This window comes from Sus scrofa, chromosome 11, assembly GCF_000003025.6.
Source record: "Sus scrofa isolate TJ Tabasco breed Duroc chromosome 11, Sscrofa11.1, whole genome shotgun sequence".
NCBI classification, from domain to species: domain Eukaryota; kingdom Metazoa; phylum Chordata; class Mammalia; order Artiodactyla; family Suidae; genus Sus; species Sus scrofa.
Window position 1 is genome coordinate 49394237 of NC_010453.5, and position 17996 is coordinate 49412232.

At 35.4% G+C, this 17996-nt stretch overlaps 1 protein-coding gene across 19 annotated transcripts in view; it reads right to left on the reverse strand.

Moving 5' to 3' along the window:
- MYCBP2 (MYC binding protein 2, E3 ubiquitin protein ligase) overlaps positions 1-17996 on the reverse strand; it is a 268897-nt gene that overhangs the window by 230268 nt on the left and 20633 nt on the right. For all 19 annotated transcript variants that reach the window (XM_021065752.1, XM_021065749.1, XM_021065733.1 and 16 more), the window contains exons 2-3: positions 10968-11043; positions 1860-2075 (exon numbers count right to left, since the gene is read on the reverse strand). In XM_021065752.1, coding sequence (XP_020921411.1) covers positions 1860-2075; positions 10968-11043 — 292 coding nt within the window. The remainder of the gene's footprint in view (positions 1-1859; positions 2076-10967; positions 11044-17996) is intronic.

Below are 17996 nucleotides of genomic sequence, written 5' to 3' on the forward strand. Positions count from 1 at the left end.
ATGCCATTTCCTGGCAGGTCAGTATCTGATGGAAAACTCAGTATTAATCTCTTGAGCTATTTGATTTTCTCTTACTTTTCTTTGAAAGATCTCCTTTTCACTCTGCATCTTTTGATTCTGTTAATCATGCTAAAAAAATTTTTCTTAAATGCCCCAAATTTTATTTTTTGTCCTGATGTTTTCAAAGAGCCTATGTTTTAAAACAGTTTTTCTTGACTGTGTAGTATCTTTCAAATTAACTACAGTTTATTATTCAAAATCTGTATACCTGTGTGAAGGTGTCTCTGAGCCTTTACTTTCCTTCCTAATGTTGAAATGTTGAACCTAAGCTGAGTGGTTACTACAGTACAGAGGGGCTCACCCACAGAGAGAATGAAATCCTTGTATCGAAAGTACTCTAAAGTCCTGCAGTCTCATATCTTAACTCTACAATGTATTTTTTTCCCTCAACCTCCCCTAACTGAGCACAAGAAATCAGAATTAGAGACCATGCTCTTTACCTGAAGAAACTTACATGGAAAAGATGGACCTGTTTAAGTTGAAGAAAGAAGTTAAAGGAGGTGCAGTTAAGGACACTGGAGAGAAAAGGACCAAGGGGAGAAGGATCCCAAGAGAATAAGGACATTTGACGGTGGTCGAGGTATAAGGAAGTTTACAAAGCCTCTATTACCCTATGAAATAGGAAGCAAGTCAACAGCTGCTGAGACTAAGGTGAGAAGAACCTGACAGTAGTAATTAAGGAGGTGGTGAACTCAGGAAGAGCTGCCATGAAATGTGCCAAAGAAATGAGATTAGGAACAGAGCCTCCATCTGGCTGCCATTTCCAAGTAGCAAAAAATATTTAAATATTCTTAAAGAAGTTTTCGAGGCAGAGTTTTAAGGTATCCGTTTAGTAAAAAGACAATATATAAAACAAAGACAATAAATATGAATCATTATGATAAAGGAAATCATTTGAAAATGTCTATATTTAGAAAAAATATGCATAAATAACTTATGATAAAGATACCATTTTAAAATACGTCTGTTTTCATCCATTCTTTGTTAGAAATACTAACTACATCTACTTTGTCGAAATAATTATATATAAAAAAATTAGTCATGAAATATCCCAATGCTTAAACAGAACAGAGTACCTTAAGAACTGTTTGTTCTACAATACATGTTTCTATAACACCAATTAGTTTATATGTCCCTGGTAAATAAGGGAGTGATATGAGAACAACACAGAAGTTTTACTGGCTCATATATAATTTTTTTCCTAGGCAAAGGGAACCAGGATAGCAAGAGTACAATTATAACCTTAGGCAGAAAAGGCAACAGTTCTTGGCTCAGTGGCTGCACAGCCAGGAGCTTTTCTAGTTCTATTTCAAGAAAAATAAAAATGTTACACCTGGACCCAGGGCTCCCAACCTGGAGGGAGGGACTACATGCCCCTACTTTTCCTGGCTCTTGGCTTGTGTTAGTTTTGCACTTCCTCTCATGCCCACCTTAATAGCAGCCCACTGGCTCAGAGCTCTACCACCATCTGCAAAGGCTCAGTGCCTACAAGCCACCTTTCCCCTCTACTGCTCTTATCCATTTTTAATAGCCCCTGTAATAGACTCCAAGCCACTGAGCTCCTAGACAGATTTTCCAAGTACTCCCCAATGAAGTACCAATTACTGACTTTGTTAGCACTCCAGTTATAAAGCTGCAGAAAGTTTTCCTGGTCTGCCCCAAATCTATTTTTTCTCCCATCGGCCTGTTATTTTCAGTGCAAAATTTTATTAAAAAGCAAGTATTTTAGCAATGCAAATATATGCATCAATGCATAAACACCTGCAGGTTATGCATGTAAGTGGAACTTAGTGACTTACCTTTGGAAGCTTGATTGGTGGCTCTTTGGATTCCTCCTCCTCATCACTATCTGATTCTCCACTCTGCACAGAGTTCTTAGATGCAGCTGCCAGTGATGTTTCTTTTTTCTGCCATTCCAGAACGCAATGGCGTACATTGCAATAAATATTAAACGCAGAAGGATTGCTATGTAGTTTGATATCTGGTATGATTACTGTATTCTCCAAGTTTTCAGACTGAAACACAGGATATAATAATTCAATTTCATATTCCTTTCCATCGTCATCCATTCTCAGTTTAAGTAACAAAAATTTAAACATTAGACAGGTTGGATGATTTGCAGAAATCACATAACTGACAGAGCAAAGACAATCCAAGTCTATTGACTCAACTTATAACATATTTCTTTACTATACTTCGTTGCTTTCTCAGTAACACAGAAATAACTAACCTGACAAGGGCTGGAAAGGGGCCAGCAAAGAACTTATCTGAAACATTCTTTCAAGTCACAAAAGGAAAAGAGCCAACAAAGCCTAACTGCTGGAGATTCAAAGGATATCCATTTGGTGCTTTTCTAAGGTACACCAGCTGTATTGCAGAGTCTCAGTAACCTACTATAAATGCTGAATTTTGATTTCTTTCAAAAGTACATATAAGTATGTAAACAGAAATTAGGGCCAACCCCCCCACAAACCATTAATTTTAATCAATTCTATTTTCATTCTAAATGGTAATGCTAAGAAAACTAGAGATTATAGGCATCTGCTTTCTGAAAACTCTCTCTTAGCTATCTGTTCTGATAAGAACTAATAATCACAGGCTTGGTAATTTAATTGTTAAAATTAAATACTCAATTTGTTTCGGCCCAGCATTTTATTCGTCAGACTCCAATATCATTTTTTAGATCAACATTTACATTATAAACACACAGAAACAGCTTAAGATATTCTACAAATGCAAATTCCAACAAATGGAGTATGTCTAGCAGTATCCAAGATAAATAAAATGACACTTTGAGTATGGAGTACTCCTTGTTAAATAAAAAATGTACTAAAGTTAACAGACATACAACATGTAAATATGTCTTCCATAGATATTGAAAATAATCAAATATTAGCAATTCAACTCCAATGACAGACACTTAAAAAGATAACAAATCATGATCAACCCAAAAACAAGGATGTACTATGCTGGGAAATCAACCCAAAAGCCATACCAACAAAAATAACATGGGGGAAAAAAAAAGACACTATAAATAAACATGGAAAAAGCATCTGGCAAAAATCAAATAACCATTTATGATTAAAAGTCTAAGTAAATTAGAAATGGAAGATAATTCCAAAACTTGATAAAGGGTATCTATGAAATACCCACAGCTAACATAGTATAAGACTGAATGCCTTCACCCTAAGATTGCAAACAAGGCAAAGATATCTGCTCTCAGCAATTAAGATTAAACATTGTACTAGATATGCTATACAGTGCAATAAGCCAAGAAAAAGAAATAAAAGGTATGGTTAGAAAGGAAGAATTATCCTCTAGAAATCGAATGTCTTTATTTGCAGAAGGCATATAAAGAATCTTAAGTGTGCAAAAAAAGTCACTAGTATTAATGTGTGGATTTAGCAGTCACAGGATACCAAATAGATATATAAAAATGAATAATATATCTATCATACTAGGAGTCAACAATTAAAATGTATAATTTAAAAAATAATAGCAGTAGAAACAGACTGGGAGCAAGTCACATATCCGACAAATGACCAGCATCCAGCACACACAAAGAATTCTCAAAACTCAAGAATAAAAAATAAAGCAAGCAACCAAATTAGAAAATGGGCAAAAGATATGAACATGTCACCGAAGAAGATATACAAAAGGCTGGAGTCCTGTTGTGGCTCAGTGGGTTAAGGACCTGACACTGTCTCTGTAAAGATGCAGGTTCAATCCCTGGTCTCACTCAGTGGGGTAAGAATCCAGCACTGCTGCAAGCTCCTACATAGGTCAAAGATACAGCTCAGATCCAGCACTGCCATGGCTGTAATATAGGCTACAGCTGCAGCTCTGATTTGACCCCTGGCCCGGGAACTTCTATATGCTGCAGGTGGGGCCATATAAACAAAAGGAAAAAAAAGAAGATATACAGGAGTTCCCGTCGTGGCGCAGTGGTTAACGAATCCGACTAGGAACCATGAGGTCACAGGTTCGATCCCTGCCCTTGCTCAGTGGGTTAACGATCCGGCGTTGCCGTGAGCTGGGGTGTAGGTTGCAGACGCGGCTCGGATCCTGCATTGCTGTGGCTCTGGTGTAGGCCGGGGGCTGCATCTCCGATTCAACCCCTAGCCTGGGAACCTCCATATGCCGCGGGAGCGGCCCAAAGAAATAGCAAAAAAGACAAAAAAAAAAAAAAAAAAAGAAGATATACAAAAGACAAATAAGTACATGAAATAAAGTTCAATATCATGAGCCATTAGGGAAATGCAAATTAAAATGAGATACAATACACACCTATCAGAATAGCTAGAATAAAAAATAGTATCATCACCAAAAGCTCATACATTGCTGGATCTCTCATACATTGTTGACGGCAATGTAAAATGACAAAGACACTAGAAAAAAGTACAGCTTTTTCTTAGAAAATTAAACAACTGCCTATAGTATAATCCATCAAATGTACTTTTAGGCTTTTATACCAGAGAAACAAAAACCTATGTTGATACAAACACCAGCACATGAAGTTCACAGTAACTTTATTCAAAATTACCCAAACTGGAAACAACTCAGATGTCCTTTAACGAATGAAGGGTTAAACAAATTGTGCTTTATCCATCCATGGAATGCTCACTCAGCAAAAAAAAAAAAAAAAAAGGTACAAACTATTGATGTACCCAACTTGGATGAATCTCAATGAATTATGCTGAGTGGGAAAAAAAGTCAATCGCAAAAGGTTCATGCCACATGATTCCATTTTATATAACATTCTTGAAATGACAAATTATAGAGATGGAGAACAGATTTGTAGTTGTCAGATGCAGGAAGAGGGTAAGGTTTGGAGATGTCTGTGGTTATATAAAAGTAGCACGAAGGATCCCTGTGATAGAACTGTTCTACGTCTTGACTATAGTAATGGTCACAAAGACCCACACAAGTGATAAAATTGCATAATAATAAATGCACATATACACAAATGAGTGCATGTAAAACTGGTGAAATCTCAAGATCTGTAGATTGTATCAAGGTCAATTTCGTTGTGGTATTTACTACATTTATGTAATACATTACCAACAGGAGAATACAGGTAGAAGGGACATAGAATCTCTCTATATTATTTCCTACAACTGCATTCATATTATAATCATCTCAAAATTTAAAAAAAGTCTTTTTAAATAATAGCATTTACAATAACATCAAAAATAGGTGCTATTAAATTTAATAAAATTATGTGCAAGCTCTGTGCACTGAAAAGCAAAACGTTGCTGAGAGAAATTAGAGAAGACTTAAATGATGAGAGAAACCATGTTCATTGATAAAAAGACTCCATATCATTAAAATGGCAATTTTCCCTCAAACCTATAGATTCAATGTAATGCCAATAAAAATTCCAGAGGCTTTTTAAAAATGGAAACTGACAAGCTGATTTTAAAATTTATATATAAATGTAAAGGACCTAAAGTAACAAAAGCAATTTGTTTTTAAAGATCAGTTAAAAAATATGCGATCTATTTGAAAGCTACTATAATGAGGACAGTATGGTATTGGTATAAAGATAAACATACAGATCAATTAAACAAAATAAATTCTGGAAATAGGACCAGACAAATGTAATCATCTGATTTTTCACAAAGCTGCCAAGATAATTCAATGGATAAAGATGTCTTTTCAAGAAATGATGCTAGATCAATTGAATGTCAATGTGTGAAAAAATAACATCAACACTTATCTCACACCACACATAAAAATTAACTTGAAATGGATCACAGACCTACATCTAACAGCTAAAACTATAAAATCTCTAGACAAAAAAATAGAAAAAAAAAATCTATGTGACTGTGGGGTAAACAGGACACAAAATGCTGAATCATATAAAAAATATTAAATTTATAAAACTTAAAAACTTTTGCTCTTATAATGCACTCTACAAAAACAAAAAAATCAAACCTCAAAATAGGAGGAATTATCTGCAAAACAGATATCTGACAAAGGACTTCTATCTAGAATATATGAAGTACTGGGACAATTCAGTAAGAAGTATAAAAAGGGGAGGCAAGGGTTGAACAGACATTTCACAATAAAAAGGCATGAATGGAGAAAGGCACATCACGTGATGATGATTTTCACATCATTATTTGTTAAAGAAATGCAAGCTAAAATACCAGCGAGATAGCCCTATATACTTATTAGAATAACTCAAACTTTCTGTAACAATCAGAGAGTAAAAAATAGTGGTATCTTTTCAGGAGTATTTTTTTTTCCTGGCATATAAACTTTAAGCATAATTATTCTCTAGGAAATATTTTTAACTGCTTTAAAACCATTTTCATCTATGATTCTAAAAGTTTTCTTTGTAGTACTGATGATTTTGTAACATACTACAGTAGCAAAGGACCATACCCACTGGTATGTCCAATTGCTTTGCACAAACATTAAGACTTGACAATGTGCACTTGAGTTCCACAAGCTGTGGCTGGTTGCCTATCAGGATATGTCTATGCGACCAGATCCCCATAAAAGTCTCAGATCCTAAGACCAAATGGGCTTCCCTGGACAGAAACATTCCGCACATGTTCCTGCTGTTCACTGCCAGAGAGAACCCCTGTCCCGTGTGCTCACACAAGGAAGGAACAGGAGGTTTATGCTACAACTTTCTAAACCATGTATATATACACATTTTTTTCCCATTGCTTAAACTGTGCCTTTTGCTGTAATAAATCTTAGCCACTAGTATAAACTATTTTTGGGTTTCACAAAACTCATAAGTTCTTCTGGCAAGTCACCGAAAAAAAAAAAAAAAATCACCTAATCATTCCACTCCTAGGTATTTCTACTTCCTAAAAAACAAAAACTTGATATCCACACAAAGACTTGTACACAATTATTCATAGTGGTTTTACTTGCAATGGCCAGAAACTGGGAACAATACCCAAATGTCTTTCAACAGGGGAATGGATGAATAAATAAGGAAGAAAGACCACTAATAGATACAACTACCTCAACACAACTCAAAATCATTATGCTGAGGGAAAGAAGCCAGATGAAAAGGCTATGTCCTATATGGTCATATTTATATTAAATTTAAAAAAATGAAAGCTAATCTATAATGACAGAAAGTACACCCATGGTCATGTAGGGCCAGGGCTGTCGGTAGGGATGGACTGCAGCATAGGGTTAAGGAAACCCTTGGGGATGATGGAAAATTTCTGAGTATCGATTGCATCTTTTAAAACTCACTGCAGAGTACACTTTATATCCCTCTCCCTCTCTCGGGTTCTACTATTAAGGACTCTGACCCAAGACAGACACATTTGGTAACAAGATGCTGAGGAAGTCTCCTATGTAAGGGATTTGGCTTCTGCTATAAGAAAGTGAAGCCATTTGCTGGAGAGCAGAATTTATCAGATGTTGGAAGAGAGTAGCAAAGGCCTGAAATAATCACAGGAAAAATGAAAGAATTGCTTGACTAGAAAAAATAAGAAGACAGTCTGGCTATGCAAGGTCTGTTTGATACCATGATCATGAAAGTGTACTGGTATCAATTAACTCTTACCTAACTCCCTTCAGCAGCAGAGGGTACTCACCAGCAGGGACACAGAGCAAGACAGCTAGATCTGTATAGGATTGAGTTTTGTCAGATAAATCCAACAAATGTACACAAGAGCATGGAAGATTTGTAGGCAGAATAACAGTCTTCAAAAATACCTTCCCCCTAATCTCCAGAACCCATGAATATGTCACCTTACATGGCAAAAGGGACCCAGCAGATGTGATTAAGTTAAGGGTTTTGAGATGGGGGTATTATTCCAGATTGTCCAGGGAGGGCCAATGTAGTCTCAAGAGTCCTTATTTGAGAGAGGGTGGCAAGACAATCAGAAGGAGATACAACAACAGGAAAGTGTCAGGGTGATGCAGCATGAGAAGACTCAGCCAGTGATTACTGGCTTTGCAGATGGAAGGAAGAGTGCCCAAGGAATGCAGGCAGCTCTAGAAGCTGGAAAAAGCAAGGAAATGAATTCTCTCCTAGAGCTTCCAAAAGAATATAGCCTTACTGACGCTCTGATTTTAGCCCTGTGAGATCCATTTTGGACTTCAGACATCTAGGAATGTAAGATAATTTGTGTTGTTCTAAGCCATAAAGTTGGTATAATTTGCTACAGCAGCTATAAAGAACTAATACAAGGAAGAATTTTTCTAAAAATGCTGTGGTATCTAAGCTGGATAAGAAGGAAATAAATGAATGAGATGGCTAATGGAGAAATAACAGAGGGGTTAATGACAGCAATAAAGAAGGAGTAGGATAGCTAAATAGCATTTTTTTGGGGGTAGGGGGCATACCTGTGGCATGCAGAAATTCCTGGACCAGGGATCAAACCCACGCCACAGGAGCGAAGTGAGCCACGACAGTAACAACACCAGATCCTTTAACCAACTGAGCCATACAGGAAATCCTTAAGTAACTTGTATAAAAAGAGGCAGGAGTTCCCGTTGTGGCTCAGCAGGCTAAAAACTCAACTATTATCCATGAGGATGAAGGTTCAATCCCTGGCCTTGCTCAATGGGTTAAGGATCCAGTATTGTGGCAAACTGCAGCATAGGCTACAGATGTGGCTCGGATCTGGTGTTGCTGTGGCTGTGGTGTAGGCCAGCAGCTGCAGCTCTGATTAGACCTCCAGCCTGGGAGTTCCATATGCTGCAGGAGGGGCCCTAAAAAAAATAAATAAACAAAAATAAAAACAGTGTGGAAGAAAAACAGTCCAAAAACAGATATGGAGGGCAAGGAGATCAACACCACCATTTTAAACACTCATTAAGAGCAGGAAATATTCTTACTCATCTTTCCATCCCAAATACCTAGCACAAGGCGTACAAGTCAGCAGGCAAATCATGTCTCAGGAGTAAATGAAGAAGTTTTTTAATATCACTCTCATCACAAATTGTTCCTATAAAGCAGATATAAAACCTGAAGGCCAACAGAAGACATAAGAATTATAAAGGCACAATGCTAGTTAGAGACAGAATTGAAAGGGAAGAAATACCTTGACTTCCCATCTCTTTCTGGATATCACATGCCACCACTTTTAGGAAAATCAAAAAATGTAACCTGAAAAAGGGCTTTAAAAGATTTTCAATATTCCCATACTCTAACTATGCATACAGCACCAAAAAGTGGGATAGAAGTTGGAAATCTGAATGACTATGCATTTGTTAAAAGTTTTCATATATTTAGTAAGAATGGTCTCCACTTCCCTCTCAGTCAGTCTCCCAAACAGAAGCAGTAAGATGGGATATAGTGAACACACATTACTTATCTGTCACCTCACAATATTTTCCTTAGGGCAACCAGCCCTCTCCCATTACACACAGCCTGCTCATCAGCATGTTCACCTACTGTCCATTACAAGGTTATGAACAGAATTTGGTCTAACCAATCAAGTACCCCATCTTCGAGGTCAAAGTCAATTATGCAGGTCAATCAAAAACCCTATCCAAGATTTTCTGTCACAACTTGTAGAGGAGACTGCCTTTTGCTAAAAAAAAAAATAAAGTTGGAGCTGCCAGCAGCCTGATTCCTCAGCCACAGGCAATAAACCCACATTCAGAGGAAAAGAGAAGCAAGAAGATAAATATCTACTAACATTATCATAATCCCTGGATCCAGCTGATAAATTCCATCCCCTATTCTTTATTTACTTTAAAGTGAATATCTCAGAGTTCCTATTGAATGAATTGAAATGAATCTGACTGGATCCATGAGGAAACAGGTTCAAACCCTCATCCCACTCAATGGGTTAAGGATTCGGCATTGCCATGAGTGGTGGTGTACGTTGCAGATGTGTCTCGGATAGATCCCGCGTTGCTGTGGCTATGGCGTAGGCCAGCAGCTATGGCTCCGATTCAACCCCTAGCCTGGGAACCTGCATATACTGCAGGTAAAGCCCTAAAAAGACAAAACAAAAAAAAAAAGTGGATATCTCTCAGTAATGAATGAGACCAAAAGGGCAGAAGATAACTATCTCTGCAACTTAAAATACACAACTCAAGCTAAGTGATTGTTTCTATAATCAAAAGTGGAGCTCTTCAGATATCAGTTATGACTCCTCTCTTCCTCCTGTCTGAGAGAAAAGAGATTCTTTTAAAGAAAGTGGGATCTGGTCCTTAAAAATGTTAATGAAAAAGCTAGCTGGATCCTATAGAGAAGATATCGGACTTCAGTAGAAAAATCGATCCTTGATCTTTAAGGTACCATAATTCAAATAGTCCATCCTGCCTTTTCTTTTGCACAGCCAACAACAGTCAAAAAAAGCTCAGAACAATGTAGGCACACCAAGATACTCCCTAATCATAACATATGCATAAGGATATGACAAACCCAAATCCAAGTCCCAAATCCCAAGCCAGTTTTACTCAGTTTGTAGTACATGCTGTCAGAGTGAAAAAAAAGGACAAGAGAAATAGATATTTTCACCCAAAGGACTGATCAAAGATAAGAGTAAATAAATACTTTTCATTGCCCAGATAATAATTTCCAAGTTAATGATCAAAAAAATGCCAAAAAGATGAAACTAAACAATATAACCCAAATAATAATGGGCTTTCAAAAATTCCTTCAGCACACAGAAATAAAATGATTTCCTAATTATACTCATATTTACTTTTTTATTGCAGTATAGCTGATGTATAATATTATTTAATTTCAGGTGTACAACATAGAGATCCATAATTTTTAAAGGTTATATTCCATTTATAGTTATTATAAAATACTGGCTATATTCACTGTTTTGTACTATACATCCTTGTAGCTTATTTATTTTATAAATAGTAGTTTTTACCTCTTATCTTTTTAATCCTGGCATTTTTGTTCAAATTATTGAATGAAAAAGCCCTTATTCCCTATAAATTACTAACAGTTTTACCTTGCTTCTTGTCTTCACTTTTGATTTGCTCTTCTGTTTTCTTTTCAACTTCTTCTTATTTAAAATTTTCTTATTCCTAAAAGTATATAAAAAAAAAAGGTGGAAAAAAGAATTAGGGAAGTTCATGTTTTAGAACATACAAAACTATTAAAAATAGGTACTTCCAAAGTAGACATGTGAATATTTCTTACAAACTTTCTTTCTGTGAAACAATATACTCTAGATGTGCATAAAAAGAAAGTGGGAGGATGGAGAGAGGATAGGAAGAGAAAAGGAAGTTCAGAGCTAGAGCTACCAGCCTTACTTAGAGAGTAAAATAAGCGGAGGGCCTAGGATGGACCCATAGACACACCAATACATTTGAAGGAGATCTAGCCAGAAATATCCATTAAGGAAATACCATGGGATTATTTAACTCGGATTTTGGTGCAAAGGAGATCATGGAAATCATGTTTGTGGGCGGGACATCCCCAAGAGTGTGCTACCAGAGGAAAGAGAAAGAACAACTAATAGCATCAAATGCTACTCATGAATAGATATACCTGTTCACACAGTCTGTTCAACTATGAGCAAAGAATATCTATTCCAACATTTTCCCTTTCAGCACCTGCACCCGTGTGTGACACATCATGGAGGTTCAAGAAATATCAAGTGAACAAAGTTGATGAAAAGCAATGAGTATTTTTCATGTGTGGTTGAGGACACACTAAAGTTTACTTAAACGAAATCAGTTATTTGAGCAAAAGGAATACGTAACTGCTGAAACAAGGTAGCCCCTTCTACACAATTTAGAAAGCATCAAGGTTCATTCAAAACAAATCTTCAGAACAAAAGAATATATAAATCCAACTTAAGATGAATTTCCTAAAGTCTACTTATCATGAACTTAAACTTTCAAAAGTATACACCAATACTGTTGGCTGTTTTGTTTAAAGAACTTCCTTAAAGTTCAAGAGACTTTATATGTATCCTAAAATATTTCTCTTTTTATGCATTTGGGATTTAATTAGCTATAACTTTTTTTTTCTTTCTTTCTTTCTTTTTTTTTTTGCTTTTTAGGGCTGCACCTGGAGCATACGGAAGTTCCCAGACTAGGGGTCAAACTGGAGCTGAAGCTGTCAGCCACGGCCACAGTAATGTGGGATCCAAACCGCATCTCACACCACAGCTCACACCAACGCTGGATCATAACCCACTGAGCGAGGCCAGGGATCAAATCCACATCCTCATGGATACTAGTGAGGTTTGTAACCCACTGAGCCACAATGGGAACTCCCAGTTATAACAATTTTAATGAATCTGGACCCACCAAATCTGAATATCGATCAGCTGAAGAACCCAGCTTCCCCCAATCCACACAAATTGATTTTACTGTGTTTTCTTGTTGATTTGGCTTGTACTGGAAGTAGACGGATGTCCAAAAGAGCTAGTAAAAAGGTAAAAATTATATATACAAAATCTGTATTTAACATTGCAAAATAAAAATGCTAGGTGTTAGAGGAATGTTAGGAATGTAGCATCCCATTACATGACTACCTTTCAGAACTAAGCTTAAATAAACTTTTCATGGTATCTGAGGATGGACAGATAAAAGAAAAACTCTAGGAGTCTTATACATTAACATTTCACCATGGAATTTTTTATACTTTAGAATTTTAAATCTTAAATCAATAGGAGCTTAATGATGAATGTTTGGAATTGGTCCTGTAAGATTTTTTTAGTCTTCTCACAAAAAGAACCTCATACCCATGAGATTTCAAAGAATTCTGGGTGGTAATAAAAGGGAAATGTTATTAACATGCTTTAAATATTTATTTTAAAAATATTTACTTTAAAAATTCCAAAGAAGAAATTATCTTAATAGTTACCACTGTTTAGGAAAACCAAATACTTCCGCAATATAAGAATAAATGAATTTGGCAAGTTGTTCTGTGACACAGATCATTAGTTTCTATTTCAGCTTATTACCGAGTCTATTTTCTCACAAAACAAAAACTAGCCATAATTTAACTTAAAACTTCTCTTACTCTTAATCTGTTTTTTCATTTGCAAAATAGAGATAAAGGAGTTTATCTCTGAGGTTCCTTCTAACTAAAATGCTAGGATTTAAATAGGTCAAAATTCAAAGAACTTATGGAATAAGAGAGTTTCAATCTTGTAGTTTCCCTTAGAAATGAGAAATGAAAAATTCCCAAATCTAAAGTCTAAGGCAGGAATAGGCAAATTTTTCTCTGTAAAGGCCCAGATAATAACTTTTGTATGCTTTGTGAGCCACAAAATCTCTGTATGAAAGCAGCCATAGATGACACAAGAACAGTTGAGCATGATTACATCATAACGTGATTTTAACTTTTAGATACTGAAATTTGAATTTCTAGATACCAAAACTTGAATTCCATATAATTTTCATATGACACAAAACATTTTTTCCTATTTATTTATTACTTTTAAAAATGTTAAACCCATTCTTTACTACAGACCATACAGATTTGGTCTGTGGACCATAGTTTGTTGACCCTTGGTCTAGAGTGTATTTTGATAAACATGTTCATATCAGAAGGAAAAATATATATATACAACTATTAGTATGCAACACAGATAAAACTAGTCAAAACATCACTAAGCTTATACAAATAAGGACTCAAAATTATCTGCCCTTTCTTTCCGCAAAGATGAACTCCCCACGTTTACTTTCCTAAAGTAAGTAAAAGTACTAGATAGGAGCAAGCCATTGCTCTTCCTTCAAAAACTAGACTAACATAAAAAAGCCATGGAAGCAACTAAGGACTAAATGAATTAAAAATCCAGCGATGGAAGAGCGATTCCAAGGTGAGCTGAGACCACTGGCATTTTATTCCATGAGGGCATTTCAGAGTTTGGGTCTAAGTGAGGACTGAGTTCACTAAAGGAAACCAAAACCCAGTGGTGTTTGAGATGGGCCAGAATGACAGACTAGAAATATATCTAATGGTATAACTGCTCAGTGAAAGGGGAGGCTGGGCCAACAGAACAGGGTCAATTTCTCAGTTGCTCAGTTTTAGAAGCCCATATCTAAGAGAAGGAGGAATCTACTTAATCTCCAAGGCAGCCAACACCTTACCCTAAATGTCTAACGAAACAAAGAACAAACCTCTCTGGGAGAAAATATCATCCAGAAGAAAGTAACTGTTCTTTTATACATAATGTTAGGCATACAATAAACATATTAAGAGACATCCAAAGAAGCAAAATAATGAGACGGATAATCAAGAGAAAACCAGACAATCAGGCAGATTCAAGATAATCCAGATACTGAGGTTAGGAGGCAAGGACTTGACATATATGCAAAGATGAACAAAACAGACAAAATGATGTAATTTTCAACATTTTTTTTTAAAGCCAAGTGGATTTCCTGGAATGGAAAAATAAATATCTGAAATTGAGTACCTGTCAGAAGGTTCTAAGAACAGAATAGACAGGAGGAAAACAGAATTCACTGACTCGCAGACAGGCCAATAAAAAAAATTACCCAAACTCAGGCACAGAAAAAAGAATGTGATGAACAAAACAGAGGGTATGAGATACGTGGGACATAGTCAAATGGTCTCACATTCACATAACTGGAATCTCAGAAAGAGAAAAATAGAATGGAACAAAAGCAGTACATGAAGAGATAACTGACCATGAGTTTACAAAAGTGAGGAAAGAAATCAACCCAGAGAATCAAGAAGTTTGGGGAACTCTAAGCAGTAAAATGCTTGGCACAAACTGCTGAAACAAAGGATACAGAGAAAAAAGATACACTTGAAGAAACAACAATATGATTGATAGCTTCCATTTTCTGTGTTGAGAGGCTGGGGGGGAGGGGGAGCAATATAGAATTATATGTCTATCAAAAATATCCATGGGGTTGGTTCCCTGGGGGCCTAGCAGTTAAGGAGTCAGTCATTGTCCCTACTGCGGCTCAGGTTCGATCCCAGGCCCAGCAACTTTGGCATGCCGGGAGCAAAAATACCCTTTAAAAATGAAGACAAAAATAGAGACGATTTTAGATCCACAAAAGTTGACACAAATTCCTTGTCAATATACCAACAGTATAATAAATACAAAAGAAAGGTCTTCCTTTAAAAACTACTATGTTAAAATTTTAAATAAAAGGACAGACTAAAAGCAAAAGGACTGGAGAAGTATATCTTGTACACACTCACTGGCCTCCCAGAAAAAGCTGGTATAGCTATATTAATATTTGACAAAGGAATTTTTAAGGCTAGAAGTGTTATTAGAGATGAGCAGAACATTTCATAATGCTGAAAGGGTCAATTCAATAGGAAAACATAAAAATCCTAAATGGGAATACGACCTAATAACAACAGCATAGCTTCAAAATATATAAAGAAAAACTTAGAGAAGCAAAAGAAGAAAGGACAAATCTACAATCAAAAGATCGGATTTTAACACACCTCTATGACAGAGTAAGCAGAGGACAAAATGGAACAGATGTAGAAAAATGTAAAAACGTGATCAATCAATTTGACCTGACATACAAAAGAAATCACATCCAACAACTTCAGAATGCACATTCTTTTTTAATGCAGGTAGAATATTTACCAAAATAGATGATATGCTGGACCAGAGACCAAGTCTCAATAAATATCCAAGGATGATGATCATCACAGAAAAATTAAACTAGAAATCAACAGAAAGAAAACTGAGATATTCTCAAAGTTTTAGAAATCTAAAAAACATATTTCTAAATAACCTATGGGTCAAAGAGCTACAAAAGAGAGTTACAATAGGAATTTTAAAATATTTTCCATTGAATAAAAATTAAATATGACATTATCAAAACTTGTGGAATGTCACTAAATTAGTCCTTTGGGGAAATATACAGCTTTTTGCATACAAATGCACACAATGAAAAAAGAAAGTCTGAAAATCAATGATGTACACTTACAACTTAAGAAGCAAAAAAAGAATAGAGCAAATTCAATGTAAACAATGTAGAAGGAAATAAAAATAAGAGCAGATATCAATGAAACAGAAAGCAGACATTCAACAGAGGAAATCAAAGAGTCAAAAATGGTTCTCTAAAAAGATTAATAAATCTAATAAACCTCTACAAAGACTGGTCAGGAAAAAAAATAAAACCACAAATCAGCCATATGAAAAATAAATAAGAAAGGGGATATCATTACAGACACTGCTCATAAATTTAACAACTTAAATAAAAAGGACAAATTCCTTGAAAATATATAACTTCTCAACACTAAACAAGGAAAAAAACAATATCCAAGTAGTCTTCTATCTGTTAAAGAAATTGAATCCCTAATCAAAACATTTCCACAGAGAAAACTCTAGACTCAGATGGTTTTACCAGTTAATTCTTTTAAACACGTAAAGAATTCACTGGTACATTCTTTCAAGCAATATCAATCTTAGACTAACTCTTCCAGAGAATATAAAAAGAAGAAACATTTCTGAGCTCATTCTATCTGGCTAACATAATTCTGATACCAAAATCTGAAGAGAATATTTCAAAATAAGAAAATGTCAGACAGTATTTTCTATGAATGTAAAACAAAAAATATTACATAACCAAAAAGTGGAAACAACCCAAATGATCATCAACTGATGACTGGAGAAAACAAAATGGTTATCCATATAACAGAATATTATTCAGCCATAAAAAAGGATGAAGTAGACACATGCTAAAATATGCATAAAACTTAAAAACTAAGTGAAAGAGGAGTTCCTGTCATGGTGCAGTGGAAACAAATCCGACTAGGAACCATGAGGTTGCTGGTTCGATCCCTCGCCTCACTCGGTTAAGGATCTGGCATTGCCATGAGCTGTGGTACAGGCTGCAGACGCAGCTCGGATCTGCATTGCTGTAGCTGTGGTGTAGACCAGCAGCTATAGCTCCGATTAGACCCCTAGCCTGGGAACCTCCATATGCCACGGGTGTGGCCCTAAAACGACAAAAGACAAAAAAAGAAAAAAAATGTGAAAGAAACAAAGGCCATGAAAGATCACAAATGTTAATGAATGTACAAATGTATTCATTTATATGAATGTCCAGATAGGCAAATCCACAGAAACAGGAAGTTGATTAAAGGAGATGGGAGTGATTGCTATAGGACATAGCATTTATTTGGGGGTGAAGAAAAATGTTCTAGTTACATAACTTTGTGAATATACTAAAAATCACTAAAATATAGACTTTAAAAACGTCCATTTTATGGTATGTGAACTATGTATCTCAATATAAAAATTATGAGAAAAAAGCCATTGACCTAAAAATAATTGCAATGTCCAACACATAAAAAGGATAATAAATAAAACAGAAAATTCACTTTTTAAATGTCTTCCCTTATTCTGAATAAAGGGAAAAAGGGGGAAATGTGACTATTTTAATAAAAGCAGAAAAATTATTTTATAAAATTATTTGTGATAAAATGCCTCAACTAGGAAAAGAAGTTACTTAATCTGATTAAGATTATCAACAAAAACCCTACAGCTAACATTATACTTAATTATACTCAATGATGAAAATTAAATACTTCCAGTGAGGATGGGAAAAAACAACACAATATCACCACTTCTGTTTAACACTGTACTGGAAATCAGTAAGTCAAGCAAAATAACTAAGAGCCATAATGTCCAGAAAGGAAAAAGTAAAGTATGTCTATCTGTAGATAACATAGCCATATTTATAGAAAATGGAAAATAACCCACAAATACAGAATTAAGAAATGAATTATCAAGGTCAGAAGATACAAGACCAATTTTAAAAAATGAACTAATTTTAAAAACACCATATGTAAACTGAAACTTTTCTATAGAAGCCAGACTTATTTCTCCTGTGTAATTAATGTAATGATACTCTCTTTGTGTTCATGCATCACTGAATAAATTAGGGAGGGATAGTAGTCTGATCACTAAGTAGGAAACTTTTATTTACTTAACCTAGGCTGATAATTAGAAATAACACAGATTTTAACAGTTCAAGTTGATCGAGGAGAGGGATGCAAACAGATTTCATAATATATA